This window comes from Vicia villosa, linkage group LG6 (assembly GCF_029867415.1).
Source record: "Vicia villosa cultivar HV-30 ecotype Madison, WI linkage group LG6, Vvil1.0, whole genome shotgun sequence".
NCBI lineage: Eukaryota > Viridiplantae > Streptophyta > Magnoliopsida > Fabales > Fabaceae > Vicia > Vicia villosa.
Window position 1 is genome coordinate 36,488,989 of NC_081185.1, and position 13,980 is coordinate 36,502,968.

Genomic DNA, 13,980 nt, shown 5'->3' on the forward strand with positions numbered 1-13,980 from the left:
ATTGGCATCAGAGCAGGCACCCTACCTGTTTACATCTGGGTGAGATCTAGGGATAACAAAATTCTGGTACTATGGAGAAGGAACTGTTAGTGTTTGGAAATATACCACCTATCTCGGATGGCTCTAACTATGACTACTGGAAACCTCGTATGGTAGCAGTCATTAAGTCAGTGGACAGCAAGGCCTAGAGAGCTGTTGAAAGTGGATGGAAACATCCTGAGAAAATTCTGGAAGATGGGACCACTGTTCTAATTCCTGAAACTCAATGGAGCAAATCTGAAGAAGATTTAGCGTTGGGAAATTCCAAGGCCCTAAGTGCACGGTTCAATGGTATTGACAAAAACATCTTCAGACTTGTACAACACTGTGAGATGGCTAAAGAAGCTTGGGATATTCTCAAAACAACACATGAAGGCACGTCCAAGGTAAAGATGTCGAGACTTTAAATACTTACCACTAAGTTTGAAAATCTCAAGATGAAAGAGGATGAAACCATTTATGAGTTTTACATGAATGTCCGCAAGATTTCAAACAACTCTGCAGCCTTAGGTGAGAAAATGACTGAAGAAAAACTGGTAAGGAAGATCCTCAGATCACTGCCTAAGCAATTTGATATGAAGGTAACTGCCATAGAGGAAGCTCAAGACATCAGCAACATGAAGCTGGACGAACTTCTTGGTTCTCTCCAAACCTTTGAGTCAAGCATCTGTGAGCCTGTTGAAAAGAAGAGCAAAAGCATTGCGTTTGTCACCAACACAGGTGATAATTCAAAAGAAAGCAATGGTGTAAGTGATGAGAATTTATCCGATGCTATAGCTATAGCCATGCTTGGAAAGCAATTCAACAGACTTATTAAAAGGGTTGATCAGAAGTCTAGACCCAATGTCAAGAACACTTCCTATGACATCAGTCATACATATGACTCAAGAAAAAGGTTCAAAGATGAGGAGAAACCCTATCTAGGGAAAGGGGTTCAATGTCATGGATGTGAAGGATTCGGACACATTAGAGCTGAATGTCCTACCTACCACAAGGAGCAAAAGAAAGGACTGACTGTTACTTGGTCTGACGAAGACTCAGATTCAGAAAAGTAAACTGCAAAGCATGTCACCGTTTCAACAAGAATCTATGAATCCTGATGATGATTCCAGTGATGATGAGCTAACCTTTGATGAACTAGCTGCATCGTACGAGAAGTTGTGTAGGGAGAATGCTGAAGTCTGCAAACAAGTGGAGAAGCAAGAGGTGATCATAAGAGAACTAGAAAATGAGAAGATTAAACATCTTGCAACCATAGACTCCCTCAGTAGTGAAGTAAGCATGTTTAACCACAAACTTGATCAAATGACCAAGTCATTCAAAATGCTGAACAATGGATCTGATACTCTAGAAGAAATTCTAGAATCTGGACAAAGATCAGGAGACATGTCTGGAGTGGGATTTGTGGATAAAGAGGAATTAATCTCTAGACTCAGGAGGATAGAATCCAAGAAGTGTGTGACTAACCAGATGTCAATCCAAATGTCACAACATCAAGGAAACATAAGAAGGAGGCACTCAAAGAAAAGGTTCCAGAAGTGGAGGTGTCATCACTGTGGAAGATTTGGTCACATAAAACCATTCTGTTTCAGACTATTTGGATATCTAGACCAAACTCAACAAGTCAAACTTAATCATGATACTTGTAACAGGAAGCAATCTGGGATAGCTAAGAATGTTGCTCTGATAGCACACACCGCTCTAAGAATGCCCACCAAAGAAGATTGGTACCTTGACAGTGGCTGCTCAAACCATATGACTGGTAGCACGAACTCACTAGTAAACCTCAAACCCGAGGGATCCAACTATGTGACTCTTGGTGATGGAGATGTAAGATAAATCAAAGGTGTTGGCATGATAGAATGTCAGGGTGATCCTAACTTACATAATGTTCTACTTGTGCAAGGACTGGCCACAAACCTTATAAGCATCAGTCAGTTGTGTGATGAAGGATTCAATTCTAGGTTCACCAAAGATGAGTGTATCATCACTAATGAAGCAAATGAGGAAGTCATGAAGGTATTTAGATCTAAGGATAATTGCTATCTACGTAAGCCTGACACACCTGTCCACCCCTCTGACTACTCCATGATCAAAGAAGAATTAAAAATGTACCATCACGAATTTGATCAATCGGATAAAGAATCCTATGTTGGTGATCTCACTATAAGTGAACTGTCTACTGGTTTTTCTGAGACATGTGTAATGAATGAGAAACTGTATGCAAAAGTAAGGGAGTACAGAAGTATCAATAGATTTCTGCTAGAAGAAAGAGTAAGCCTTGTGATGGACATTACAGATCGGGAGAGAAAACTGGAAAAGTCAAATGTGAGCAATAATCCTAAAGGACTGTCTGAAAGCAATGTCACAGAGAATGTTACAACAACATCTAAAGACAATGTGACAGAAAAGGGTGTGTTGGGTATCTGCTACCAAAACTTATTATAGCAATTAACCAATGTGAGGGAATACTATTTGGGCTTTGTAAAACTCCATGTTTTGAAATTTCCCTCAGTGTGCATATAAAACTCCCTCGATCCCCTAGTATTCTAAAAATGGCAAACCTTCCTAGTAGTTTTGCTAGCTACTCTCTGAGGTTGATCTACTTCTATTGCTCTCATAAGTGTGAAACAAGTTCTGGTTCTCTAAGGTTCAGAATGTCTCTGCAATAAAATGATGAATCTCCCGCTTCAGACTCAACAACACCGGAAGAGTCCTCTAACCCTAATAGGGTCCTTAAGGTTGTCCCTTTAAGGACGATTAGCAGTGACGAAGTAAAGGCAACAAAGCCTAAAACGACTCATGCAAAATGACCTAATGAGGGTATTCACAACAAGGGTACCAAATCCTCAGCATCTGCTACCATGGAGGAACTTACTAAAGAAGGATCCAAATATGTCGATAGCGCAATTACCAGGATTGTTACTCGTATTCTGAAGGAGAATCATCAAGTTATTGGAATATCTATTCCTCTTCAAACCATAATGGCTGATCCCCTCAATAACACCAGTAAGGCTGAGGTTGTTCACACGGTTGATAGTGACCTAGAAATCAACAAGGATGAACAAGGGGTTACTAAGAATACCAATGTCACCAAGGATGTCAATGACATTGACAATAATGAGCACCCTAAGGCCAATACTGAAACTAATACTAATGTGGTAGACTTAGATGAGTACTCTGACGACGAATTACTTACCTCCTTGAATCCGAGTGTAGCCAACAGGCTAATGACAAGAAGAAAAGGCAAAGTTGTTGTTCAAGGATCACCAAAAGGGAGCACTCAAGTGAACAACCCTGCCAAAGACACTGTCAGGAAGAAGAGTACTTCTGCAGGTCCTGTCAAGAGCAAAGCTGTTACCAAGAGTAAAGGGGTTGGTCCTTCAAAATCTTGGAGCAGGGTCATTCCAAAGAAAAGAAAAGAGCGGGAAATTGTTGAACCTGAATCTGATGTTGAAGTAAATGTCCCTAACATTCCATCAAGGAAGAAGCCTACAACCAGTAAGCTTGCTGCTAGCATCCCTGAAGTTATCTTTGATAATGTGTCCTTCCACTATGCCTCTAGTGTCAGCAGATGGAAATATGTTCTCCAAAAGAGATTGGTTGTTGAAAGGGAATTGGCTCCAAATGCTCTTGAAAACAAGGAGGTCTTAGAGCTGATTCAAGAAGCTGGACTGCTAAAAACTGTGTGCAATCTTCCCAAATGTTATGAGAAGCTGGTCAAAGAATTTGTGGTAAACCTATCTAAAGATTGTGGCAATAGCAGAAGTGCAGACTATAGAAAGGTGTTTGTAAGAGGGAAGTGTGTATCGTTCTCTCCTTCTGTGATTAATAAATTCTTGGGAAGAACAGATGAAGCTCAAACCGAGCTGGAAGTAACAGACAACCAAGTCTGTCAAGTGATCATAGCCAAGCAGGTAAAAAGCTGGTCCATGAAAGAGAAGCTAACTGCAAGTAAGCTGAGCATCAAGTATGCAATGCTTCACAAAATAGGAGCACCTAATTAGGTTCCAACAAATCACAAGTCCACTATCTCAATTGTGCTTGGTAGATTTCTGTATGCTGTAGGAACAAAGGAAAAGTTTGATTATGGAGCATATATTTTTGACCAAACCATGAAGCATGCTGGAAGCTTCAGTATTAAGGGTCCAATCGCCTTTCCATCCCTCTTGAGTGGTATAATTCTGGATCAATATTCAAACATTCTCAATGAACATGATGTAGTGTGCAAAAGAGAAAGTCCCTTGGCTTTCCATTACAAACTGTTTCAAGGAAAGCATGTTCCAGACATTGTCATGACATCAGCTGAAACTTCCAAATCTGGAGCATCAGTCAGTAAAGCAGAAGTCATAGCAATACTAAAAGAGAATTGCAAAGAACTGGAATCTAGAAAAATGTCTCTTGAACAAATGATACGTACTCTGGAAATGGATGAGAATGAGGAGTTTGCAGATACTGAAAAGATGGAAGATAAAGATGATCAAGAATTGGAAGAAGAAAGTGCTAGTCCTGCTCATGACTCTGAGAAAGAAAGTTCTTCAGACACCTCAGCTAGATCTGACACTAAGCAGTAATTGCAACTAGAGTCTAGTGTGTTTATTTTTGTTTTGTTTGATTTGTTCTTTTGCATTTAGTTCCGTCTTTTTTTTTTACGGTCAGTTTAAATTTTTGGACTTGTTTAAACTCGTTGAGCGAGGAGTTTTCTTTTGGTTTTGTCAACATTTGTGGCCAAACAGAGGGAGAAGTATTATGTGTCACCCCATAACAACAAGAATGGTGGTTGTGTGTGATCAACAATTCTATCTGCTTATCTTTGTGTTGATTTGTTTGTGCTTGTGCTACTCTTGTGGCTGTCTGTCTGTTTTTTTCTGAGCACTATGAGCATACTGGTGATGTATGCTGTTTGTTTGTATTAGCTTGTGTTATTGTGTTTTGGATATTCGCTGCAAGTTTTTCTCTGGTATGGTGTGACAGGATGTTTTAGCCAAATATTTGCCAAAGGGGGAGATTGAAGGTGTTTGCATGTTGGTTGCATTATTGGTAAAACATACCTGGTTGATTGTGTATATGCAGGTTGCATATTTGTGTGGAGCTAATACATGTTTTGTAGTGAATTTCATGATCGATGTCATGACATCCGTGTGTGATAGCAGGAGCTGTTATTGTTTATTAATTGTGTTTCCTGATTTATCCCTTTTATCAGTTTAGGAAACTTTTTATTGAGTGCTGCAAATTTCGTTCAGAAGATCCTACTGACAGCACATTATGTAACAGACAGTTGGCGTATGAATTAGGTTAACTTTGTTAACCCTAATGTGTTTCTTAAAAAGCCCAAGGCCCAAAACTGCAAATAAAAAGATCTACAATCCTAATTTGGAACGCAGACAGAAGATTGTGTATTGTGAAGAACTGTTGTTCTGTAACTGTCTTGTGTGGTCCATGCTATTATCTTTGATGATTGCGTTGGAATTAGTTTGTGTTTTTGTTGTGTCACTCTAAGCTTTTAAGCACGAGTGTGTGTCTCTTGATTGAAGCTTTTAAGCAGATCAAGGTGTGTTTTTGAAGTGTGTCTTCTATCTTTAATTGTTTATTGTTTATGTGTAATTACTGCTGTGATTGAGGGGGAGTGGAATGGAGATATTCCATATCTAGGTAGAACCTAGGTAGAAGGGTCATTGGGTAGTGATTAAGTGAGAAGTTGTAAACGGGGGTGTTTAGCTTTAAATTGATACTACTGATAATGGACCTCATCCCTGGCTTGGTAGCCCCCAGAGTAGGTTGTTTGAACCGATCTGGGTAAACAATTCTGTGTGTTCTTTACTATTTTATGCTGTTTTGTTTTACTGTCTGTGCTACATAATTGTGGATGTCATAACATCCAGTTTGACATCGTGTGTGTGTTACTAGAATTTTCAGAATTGTTCCCTTTGAGAAAGGATATGGGGAGGAGTAGATTGATTTAAGTTATCCACATATGAGCTAGATGGAGGGATGAGGGCAACAACTGTATGAGCATGATTATTTCTAGTCCCAAATGATTGTTTTGTGTCAGCTTGTGTCACGTGAGAGCTTCTCTCTTTAGAGATGGATGGTGAGATGTAGTTTGGTTCAGATTCAGGTTATTTCCTGGTTGAGTTTCTGGCTGGTTTTCATATGACAAAATGCATTCAGATTTAGCAATATGATGATTCTGAGTTTGTTATGCTAACGAACTAGAGGTTTAGGATTTTGAGATGGTGGTTAGCCGAGTAAATTTTTAGGAGTGTAACCAGAAGAGGTGGTAAAAAGGTTTGGTTAGAAGGTAATTCACTTGCTAGATGCTCTGAAGAAGCTTCCAGCATGGTGAAAGGTTCAAAGGTTTTCTAAAACTGTGTAATATCAATTGTTTCAAGTGAGGGAAAGAAATTATGGTTAATAAGTTATTATAGCTAGGTTATTTGATGATGAAGGGGGAGATATATGGTCTTAGTCAGGAGAAGTAAAGGGTTGGGTATTTTCTCCATAATATAGAGGAGTTCAAATTTGGATCAAACAGAGGGTCAAAGGAAATATCTCTGAAACATGATTAGACATAGGCACTTTTGTAGTGAAACCTTCTTCGACAACATGATCTTCAAGATCCAAATCTTCTGCTACATGCTCCTCAATACATACTTCAGCTTCCACACAAACCTCAGCCATTTGATCAGAAACTGAATAATCATACCAGAAGAAATCTTTTCCGACCTTTTAAGAGCATGATGCTCAACTCTAAAAGCAAATTCTTGAACCAATTGAACATCCTTAGAAGATGTAGTCACAAATTCAAGTGTTGTTCCCAACTGTTCCCTCTGAATTTCATCAAGATATTGGTTGATCTCATCAGTACGATGTGCAGAGGCAAATGCAATTTTGGCACCGGCAACAATAGCAGATGACATAATATTGTCTATATGATGTTTAGTTTTCCTTATCATGGGATCTTATTCAAATTATTCCTCTTCATGAAGAATCATTAACCTTGGTTTATTTTGCTTGGCCTTCTGAGCATCACTTAGAAGCTTCTTTTTAGCAGGTGAATACTCTGACACCCAAGTCACTAACTATCAGATATGAAAGATATAAAGTTTATGAAATTTATGTGTACCTTGATTTGAAATTTATGTGGTTCGTGCGAATACTCTACCACCCAAGTCACTGACTATCAGATTATGAAAGATATAAAGTTTATGAAATTTGTGTGTACCTTGATTCGACCTTTGAGACTATTGAATATAAGGGTTTTACTAGGTTTCTAAACACCTATAAATTTTGGTTAAATCATCAACGTCCATACAGAAATATGTGGAAATATAATTTGTTTTATCATTTGAAGGTTATGCTCCATTCATTTTCTTGAATAATGTGCTTTTCTAGAGCAGGTCCATGCTTTCTCTCTAGATCCCAGAACATTCCTTTGGGATAACAGTTGTGACATTGATATTTCGTCCTTTGAATTCATTGGTTTAACTTCATTATAAAATACCATCAAAAACATTTGTTATTGGACTTTATATTCTTAGACCTCATTCATTTTTGGGATGAAATGCGGGTTTGGATCGGGTATGAAAATATTCAACACCGAGGTTTAGTAAAAAGGGGTTGCTCGTTCCATCCTTATATGTGCTCCCACACCACAGTGAAATGTCAAAAATGTCCATAGAATTCGGAGATGTATCTCCGTACGCACCTTTTATACACACATTTTAGCACTATGTAAGTGAGACGTCATTATGTTATCCAAAATCTTTGTCAGAAAATACATCTCCGAAATCCAAAAATACACTTCTGTAAAAATGCCACCCTTAAAATTCTGCAGTGCAATATGCTATCTTTGTCTTTCATAATTTTGATTTTTATTCTAGTGTTTCATAAAATAAATTGGCTAGAATTAAACGTTGGCAACTAAAAAATAAATTGGCAACAAATATCAACACCAATAGATAATCAGAAGAAATATTAATTGGAATTGAAAACTACCATTTCATTTTGGCAATCGAACTGGACGTATCTAGGTATTTTAAAAGATCATTTTCCTTTGATTTATTTGTTGGAAATTAAAAAATAATAATTACCATAGTATGTTCCAATGTGACAAAAATGGTAATATATTTTTGGTTGTTGCATAAAATTTGTTTTTTGAATTCAAATTTACAACACTTCATGAAGGGGTGCCTTGTGTCATTATAGATGAACCATTGCAATATATGGTGAAAAGGTGTTGTTTCATCAAGAGTTGCAAACTTATGAAACAACACATGCATGACCTATTAATACACATTTATGAATCCAAAATGAAACACACAAAAAATCATAAATCCTCTTCATCATTCCAGACACTCTTCCTTGTATTCGAGTTCTTCATCGGTCTTGTGCAGACTCGAGTAAGGCTGACATTATCCTGGGTATTCTTGCTTTCCAAACTCTAAGGCAATTAAGAGAGTTCTTGAAATACCTTTAAGGAAAGTGACTCCATTCACGATTCAGCCTGGATCTTTTTGATCTTTCCGATATTTCTAACAATCTTAAAAGTATTTATTCTTCAATGGCTTCCGATGCTGCAGTTTCAAGCATCAAAGTTATGAACCAGGATCTTGTCAAATTGGATCATTTTGATGGAACTAACTACACCAGATGGCAAGACAAGATGACATTCCTACTGACTGCCTTGAAGGTTCATTATATCTTGGATCTCGACTTAACACCAATTCTTGAATCAACCGAAAATGATTCTGAAGAAGTCAAGAAGGAGCGCATGAAACATAAGGAGGACGAACTGCTATGTCGTGGACATATTTTGAACACGCTATCTGATCGTCTCTATGACCTCTATATGGATAATCTGTCGGCAACAGAAATCTGGAAAGCACTCGAATTCAAATTCAAGGCTGAAGAGGAAGGTGCGAAGAAGTTCTTAATTTCTAAATATTTTGATTTTAAATTCATAGACTCTAAGCCCATTCTTCCCCAAGTGCATGAATCGCAAGTCCTTGTGAATAAAATAAAAGCAGTAAAAATAGACATCCCTGAGACCTTTCAAGTTGGTGCAATCATTGCAAAATTACCACCTTATTAGAAAGGCTACAGAAAGAAATTGTTGCACAGTTCTGAGGACTTCTCTTTGGAGAAAATCTAAAAACATCTTCGAATCGAGGAGGAATCGGATGAAAGGGAGAAATAAGAATCTGCGGGTCTTTCTAAAGCAAATGTTGTGACCACCAAAGGAAAGAAGAAACATGATGACATGAAGATTCATTGTGGACCAAAGAAGGAACATAACAAGTTCAAGAATTCTGGAAGTCCTAAAGGTCCAAAAAATAGATGTTACGTGAGCGGTAAACCTGGATACTTTGCTCGAGATTGCAGGCACAAGTCAAAAAATGAGATCAATGCAGTTCGAGTCAATGATGACATAATTGCTACGGTGAGCGAAATTATCCAAATCAAAGGGAAAGTTCAAGGTTGGTGGTATGATACATGTGCTACGGTACATGTCTCCTATGACAAGGCTGCATTCAAAACCTATTCTGAGGAAAATGATGGATCTAACACCCCAATTCTATCCCAAGCATTTATGCGGAAAATATTAGAGTATAAAAATTCTCAACAAAATCAGGATGTCACATATTCAACATAAACACACACATGTCATGCTTTTTAAACCAATACATAACACGTTCAGGATTGGAATGAACATAACTCACAAACACATACTTCATAACATATTCTCAACTTCTGAATAAACATGCAGCGGATTCACAATGATTCATCAAATAAGACATAACATCTTTTGAATCATAAAAAGCAACCATACAAACAAACTCCTCAAATACAACGTAAGTTTCAATAAACCAAAGACAACATAAAGTAAGTGTTCAGTTCCCCCTGAGTGCTACGTATCAGAGCAAATGACACCAAAAATCGAATATAAGCGGAAACAGCTACTCATCTGGATTACCTACACGTTACCCACGTGGAGGCAACATTCAAACAAAAAGGGTGAGATATCGAACTATATAAATAGGATCATGATAAATTATATATTAGGTAAAGAATATAAACGAATCTCCGCTTCCCACAACATTAACATCAAGCAACACAAATAACATCATCAATGAATAGTCATGATATCAACACACAAGCATCTTCAACAAGTCAACATATAAGCATCACAATGCATAAACAACAACTTCAACCAACAACAACTGACAACGACTCAAATGCGACTCAACTGTGCATATGCATGTGGTACCATTGGAGTAAAACTCCCAACTTAGAACAATGCCAGTAATTCCGAGGCATAAGGCAAAGCCTTCAACTTAGAACGTGCCAATCTAGGCCAACTTTAATGAGCATTAGCTCCAACTTAGAACATTGCCAATCCAGGCCAACTTTATGTTATGCTATGGTATGCAACAACATACAACAATCACAACTCGATAACGAAACAACGACATAACCACGACACAACAACAGTCACATATCAACAATCACACCGTTCAACTTTAGCCAAAGGCTCACAACGCAACTTAACAACGAGATTATCAACTTCATAGAAACATATTTACAATATCAAAATTCGCTAGGATTCATGCCATAAGGCTACCGGCAGAACAATGCATAATAATAATATCATCGGCAATCACAACATTATTCGCAACAAAGGCATCCAAACCAAAACCACAATTTCAGTTAAATTCGCAAAGTAACCGCAATTTGCCAACATATCAAGTAAACCAAACCGACTTCGAATCATCATCTAACTCAGTTAGAAATAATGTTAATTATCAAAACAACATCATTGACATAGCAATATATTATTCTCAACTTAAATATTCAACCAAAACACAGTTACGGTCAAATTCTCAAAATACCGTAAATTACCGACAAACCGAGTAATTGATACACACACATGGAACAAACATACACACACATGGAACATCAACGCAAGCAACCAAAACCGCATACATTGCGATAGCATAAGAACGCAAATAATATGGCCTAAGTGGCACCTGTCGCCCGTCACAGCACCTGCCGACCGGCAAGCTTGCTTTTCTTTGATTTCTTGCGTTTGCAAATACGCACAGAATCTTAATCAATTTTTTTCCAAATTAAATGAACAGCAACATCAATTTCAAACAGTGACAGAAAACAAAATTAACACAACACAATGACCAATCTATACCCTAACCCACATACAATCCATCATATTCCCATTTAGGTAGAAAGAATCCCACCCTTATCTTGGATTGAGTGAAGCTCTAAGGAAAATCAATGGAAGTTTGGGCAATTGGCACTTGTGAGCAACACTTTGGTCTCCTTCTTCTCCTCTTTAGAAAACCCTATTTTTTCTCCTCTTTTGTTTTTCCGATATCTCTCCTTGCTTCTCACCTTCTATTTTCAAAATAAGACTATTCTTAGTCACTTAACCACACAAATGGGCCTAATAAAATATACCCCTTATTACTTTGCAATACCGTTATTTAAGCCCAATATCGTTTCTACACTTAATGTAAAAATAATACTTCCGCTTAAATTCTATTGAAATAAAATCCGATTATTTTAGTATATTGACTTAATAAAATAATTCTGAATTCGACGATAAAATTCCAATTAATTAAAAACATTCCAAAATATTTAATTAAATAAATAATTAAATATCGGGGCGTTACAATGGACAAGAAGTACAAGTGGGAAATGAAGTCCGCTCTAAGGTTGTTGGAACCAGATCGGTCGAACTTAACTTCACTTCCGGAAAAAAATTTACTCTTGTCAATGTGCTTCATGTCCCCGTCATGAATAGGAATCTTGTTAGTGGAGATTTATTGGGAAAATCGGGTATTAAATCTGTTTATGAATCAGGCAAACTTATTTTGACCCGTAATGGAGTGTTTGTTGGAAAAGGATATTCCGCTGAGGGAATGATCAAATTATGTATTACCGACAATATTATTAATGAAATTTCTAATTCTGCTTACATGCTTGAGTCTATTTCTTTATGGCACAATAGATTAGCACATTCTGGTATTAGTTCTATGAAGAGACTAATTAAATCTGAATTGATTTCATGCGATATAAATGAGTTCAAAAAATGTGAATTATGTGTCAAATCAAAAATGATTAAGAAACCTTTCAAAAGTGTTGAAAGAAATACAAATCTACTTGATCTTGTACATTCATATTTGTGTGAATTTAATGTTAACACGCGGAGGAAATAGATACTTTATTACATTCATCGAAGATTCCTCTAGATACACTCATGTATATCTCTTAAAGCATAAAGATGATGCTTTTAATGCCTTTAAGATTTATAAACCAGAAGTGGAAAATCAATTAAGTAGAAGTATAAAAGTTCTTAGGAGTGATAGGGGCGGTGAATACTTTTCTACTGAATTTTATATGTTTTGTGAAGAACATGGCATAATACATGAATGTTCGGCACCTCGCATACCGCAACAAAATGGAATGCCGAAAGAAAGAATCGAACATATCAAAAGATGATGAATGCCATGTTGATGCATTCCTAACTACCTTTCAATTTATGGGGTGAGGCCCTACTATCCACTTGCCACATAATCAATAGAATTCCTTTAAAGAAAACCGATATTTCTCCATGTGAAGCATGGAAAGGAAGGGCGCCAAATATCAGTTACATTAAAGTGTGGGGGTGCGTGGCTTACTACAAAAACATGGATCCTAAGAGAACCAAGTTGGGTCCTCGAGGGATAAGATGTGCCTTTGTTGGATATGCACAAAATAGTAAGGCATATAGACTGTTAAATTTAGAGTCTAATGTAATTGTAGAATCCCGAGATGTGGAATTCTTTGTAAATCTTATCACCAAGGATAAAGAATCAGAATCGGTCGTGAATAAAGAATCTTGTGAAGAATAATCTTCTCAAATTGTAGATATACAACCTGAAGGCACTCCTCGAGTCATTGAATCACAACCCGAGCCTAGGATAAGCAAGAGAGTCCAGAAAACAAGGAATCTAGGACCAGATGAAATCGGTCCTCAATTTATCTCATATCATCTGGTTGAAGGAAATTGTAAGAATTTCGTTCAAAGTATTTCGGTCATTCTCCAAGTAGGGGATGATCCTAAAACATACAAGGAAGCAATAACTTCAAGGGACTCTTCCTTTTGGAAGGACGCTATCCAAGATGAAATGGATTCAATCGTGTCAAACCACACTTGGGAACTTGTTGACTTACCAAATGGATCAAGGCCCATTGGATGCAAGTGGGTGTTTAAAAGAAAATACCATAGTGATGGTACTTTAAACACTTATAAGGCCAAACTAGTGGCAAAAAGATTTAGACAAAAGGAAGACATAGATTACTTTGACACCTATGCACCGGTAGTAAGGACAACCACAATTAGATTGTTGTTTTCCTTAGCTTCTTTGAATGACCTTATAGTTCATCAGATGGATGTCAAAACAGCCTTCCTAAATGGAGATCTCGATGAGGAAATATACATGGAACAACCAGAAGACATGCTTCCTGGAAACGAACAAAAGATGTGTAAGCTTATCAAATCCTTATATGGCTTAAAACAAGCACCAAAACAATGGCATCAAAAGTTTGATTCTGTGATACTCTCTAATGGATTTATTCCTAATTCTTGTGACAAGTGTTTATACACAAAGGTGTGCAAAAACACTGTAATATTCCTTTGTCTCTATACCGATGACATGGTGATAATTAGTAATGATTTGAATGGAATTTTAGAAACAAAGAGGTTTCTAACTTCCACTTTCAAGATGAAAGATCTTGAACTTGTTGACACAATTCTAGGGATCAAAGTTAAGAGAAATAGTGGGGGTTATGAACTTAGTCAAACACATTATATTAAGAAAATGCTTGATAAGTTCAAACACCTACAATTTAAGGAAGTAACCACTCCTTTTGATCATGTCG

At 37.2% G+C, this 13,980-nt stretch overlaps 1 protein-coding gene across 1 annotated transcript; it reads left to right on the forward strand.

Moving 5' to 3' along the window:
• Nucleotides 1-2,903: 2,903 nt before the first annotated feature.
• LOC131613537 (uncharacterized) lies at nucleotides 2,904-4,613 on the forward strand. The gene is made up of 2 exons (XM_058885198.1): nucleotides 2,904-3,993; nucleotides 4,108-4,613. Exons 1-2 carry the CDS (start codon nucleotides 2,904-2,906, stop codon nucleotides 4,611-4,613), a joined length of 1,596 nt encoding a protein of 531 aa, XP_058741181.1.
• Nucleotides 4,614-13,980: the final 9,367 nt, after the last annotated feature.

Bases quoted from the DNA above. Each gene is read 5' to 3' on its own strand.
- LOC131613537 (XM_058885198.1), top strand. From the start codon at position 2,904: ATGGAGGAACTTACTAAAGAAGGATCCAAATATGTCGATAGCGCAATT. The intron at 3,994-4,107 runs GTAAGCTGAGCA...TGTATGCTGTAG, and splicing joins GAAAGAGAAGCTAACTGCAA to GAACAAAGGAAAAGTTTGAT.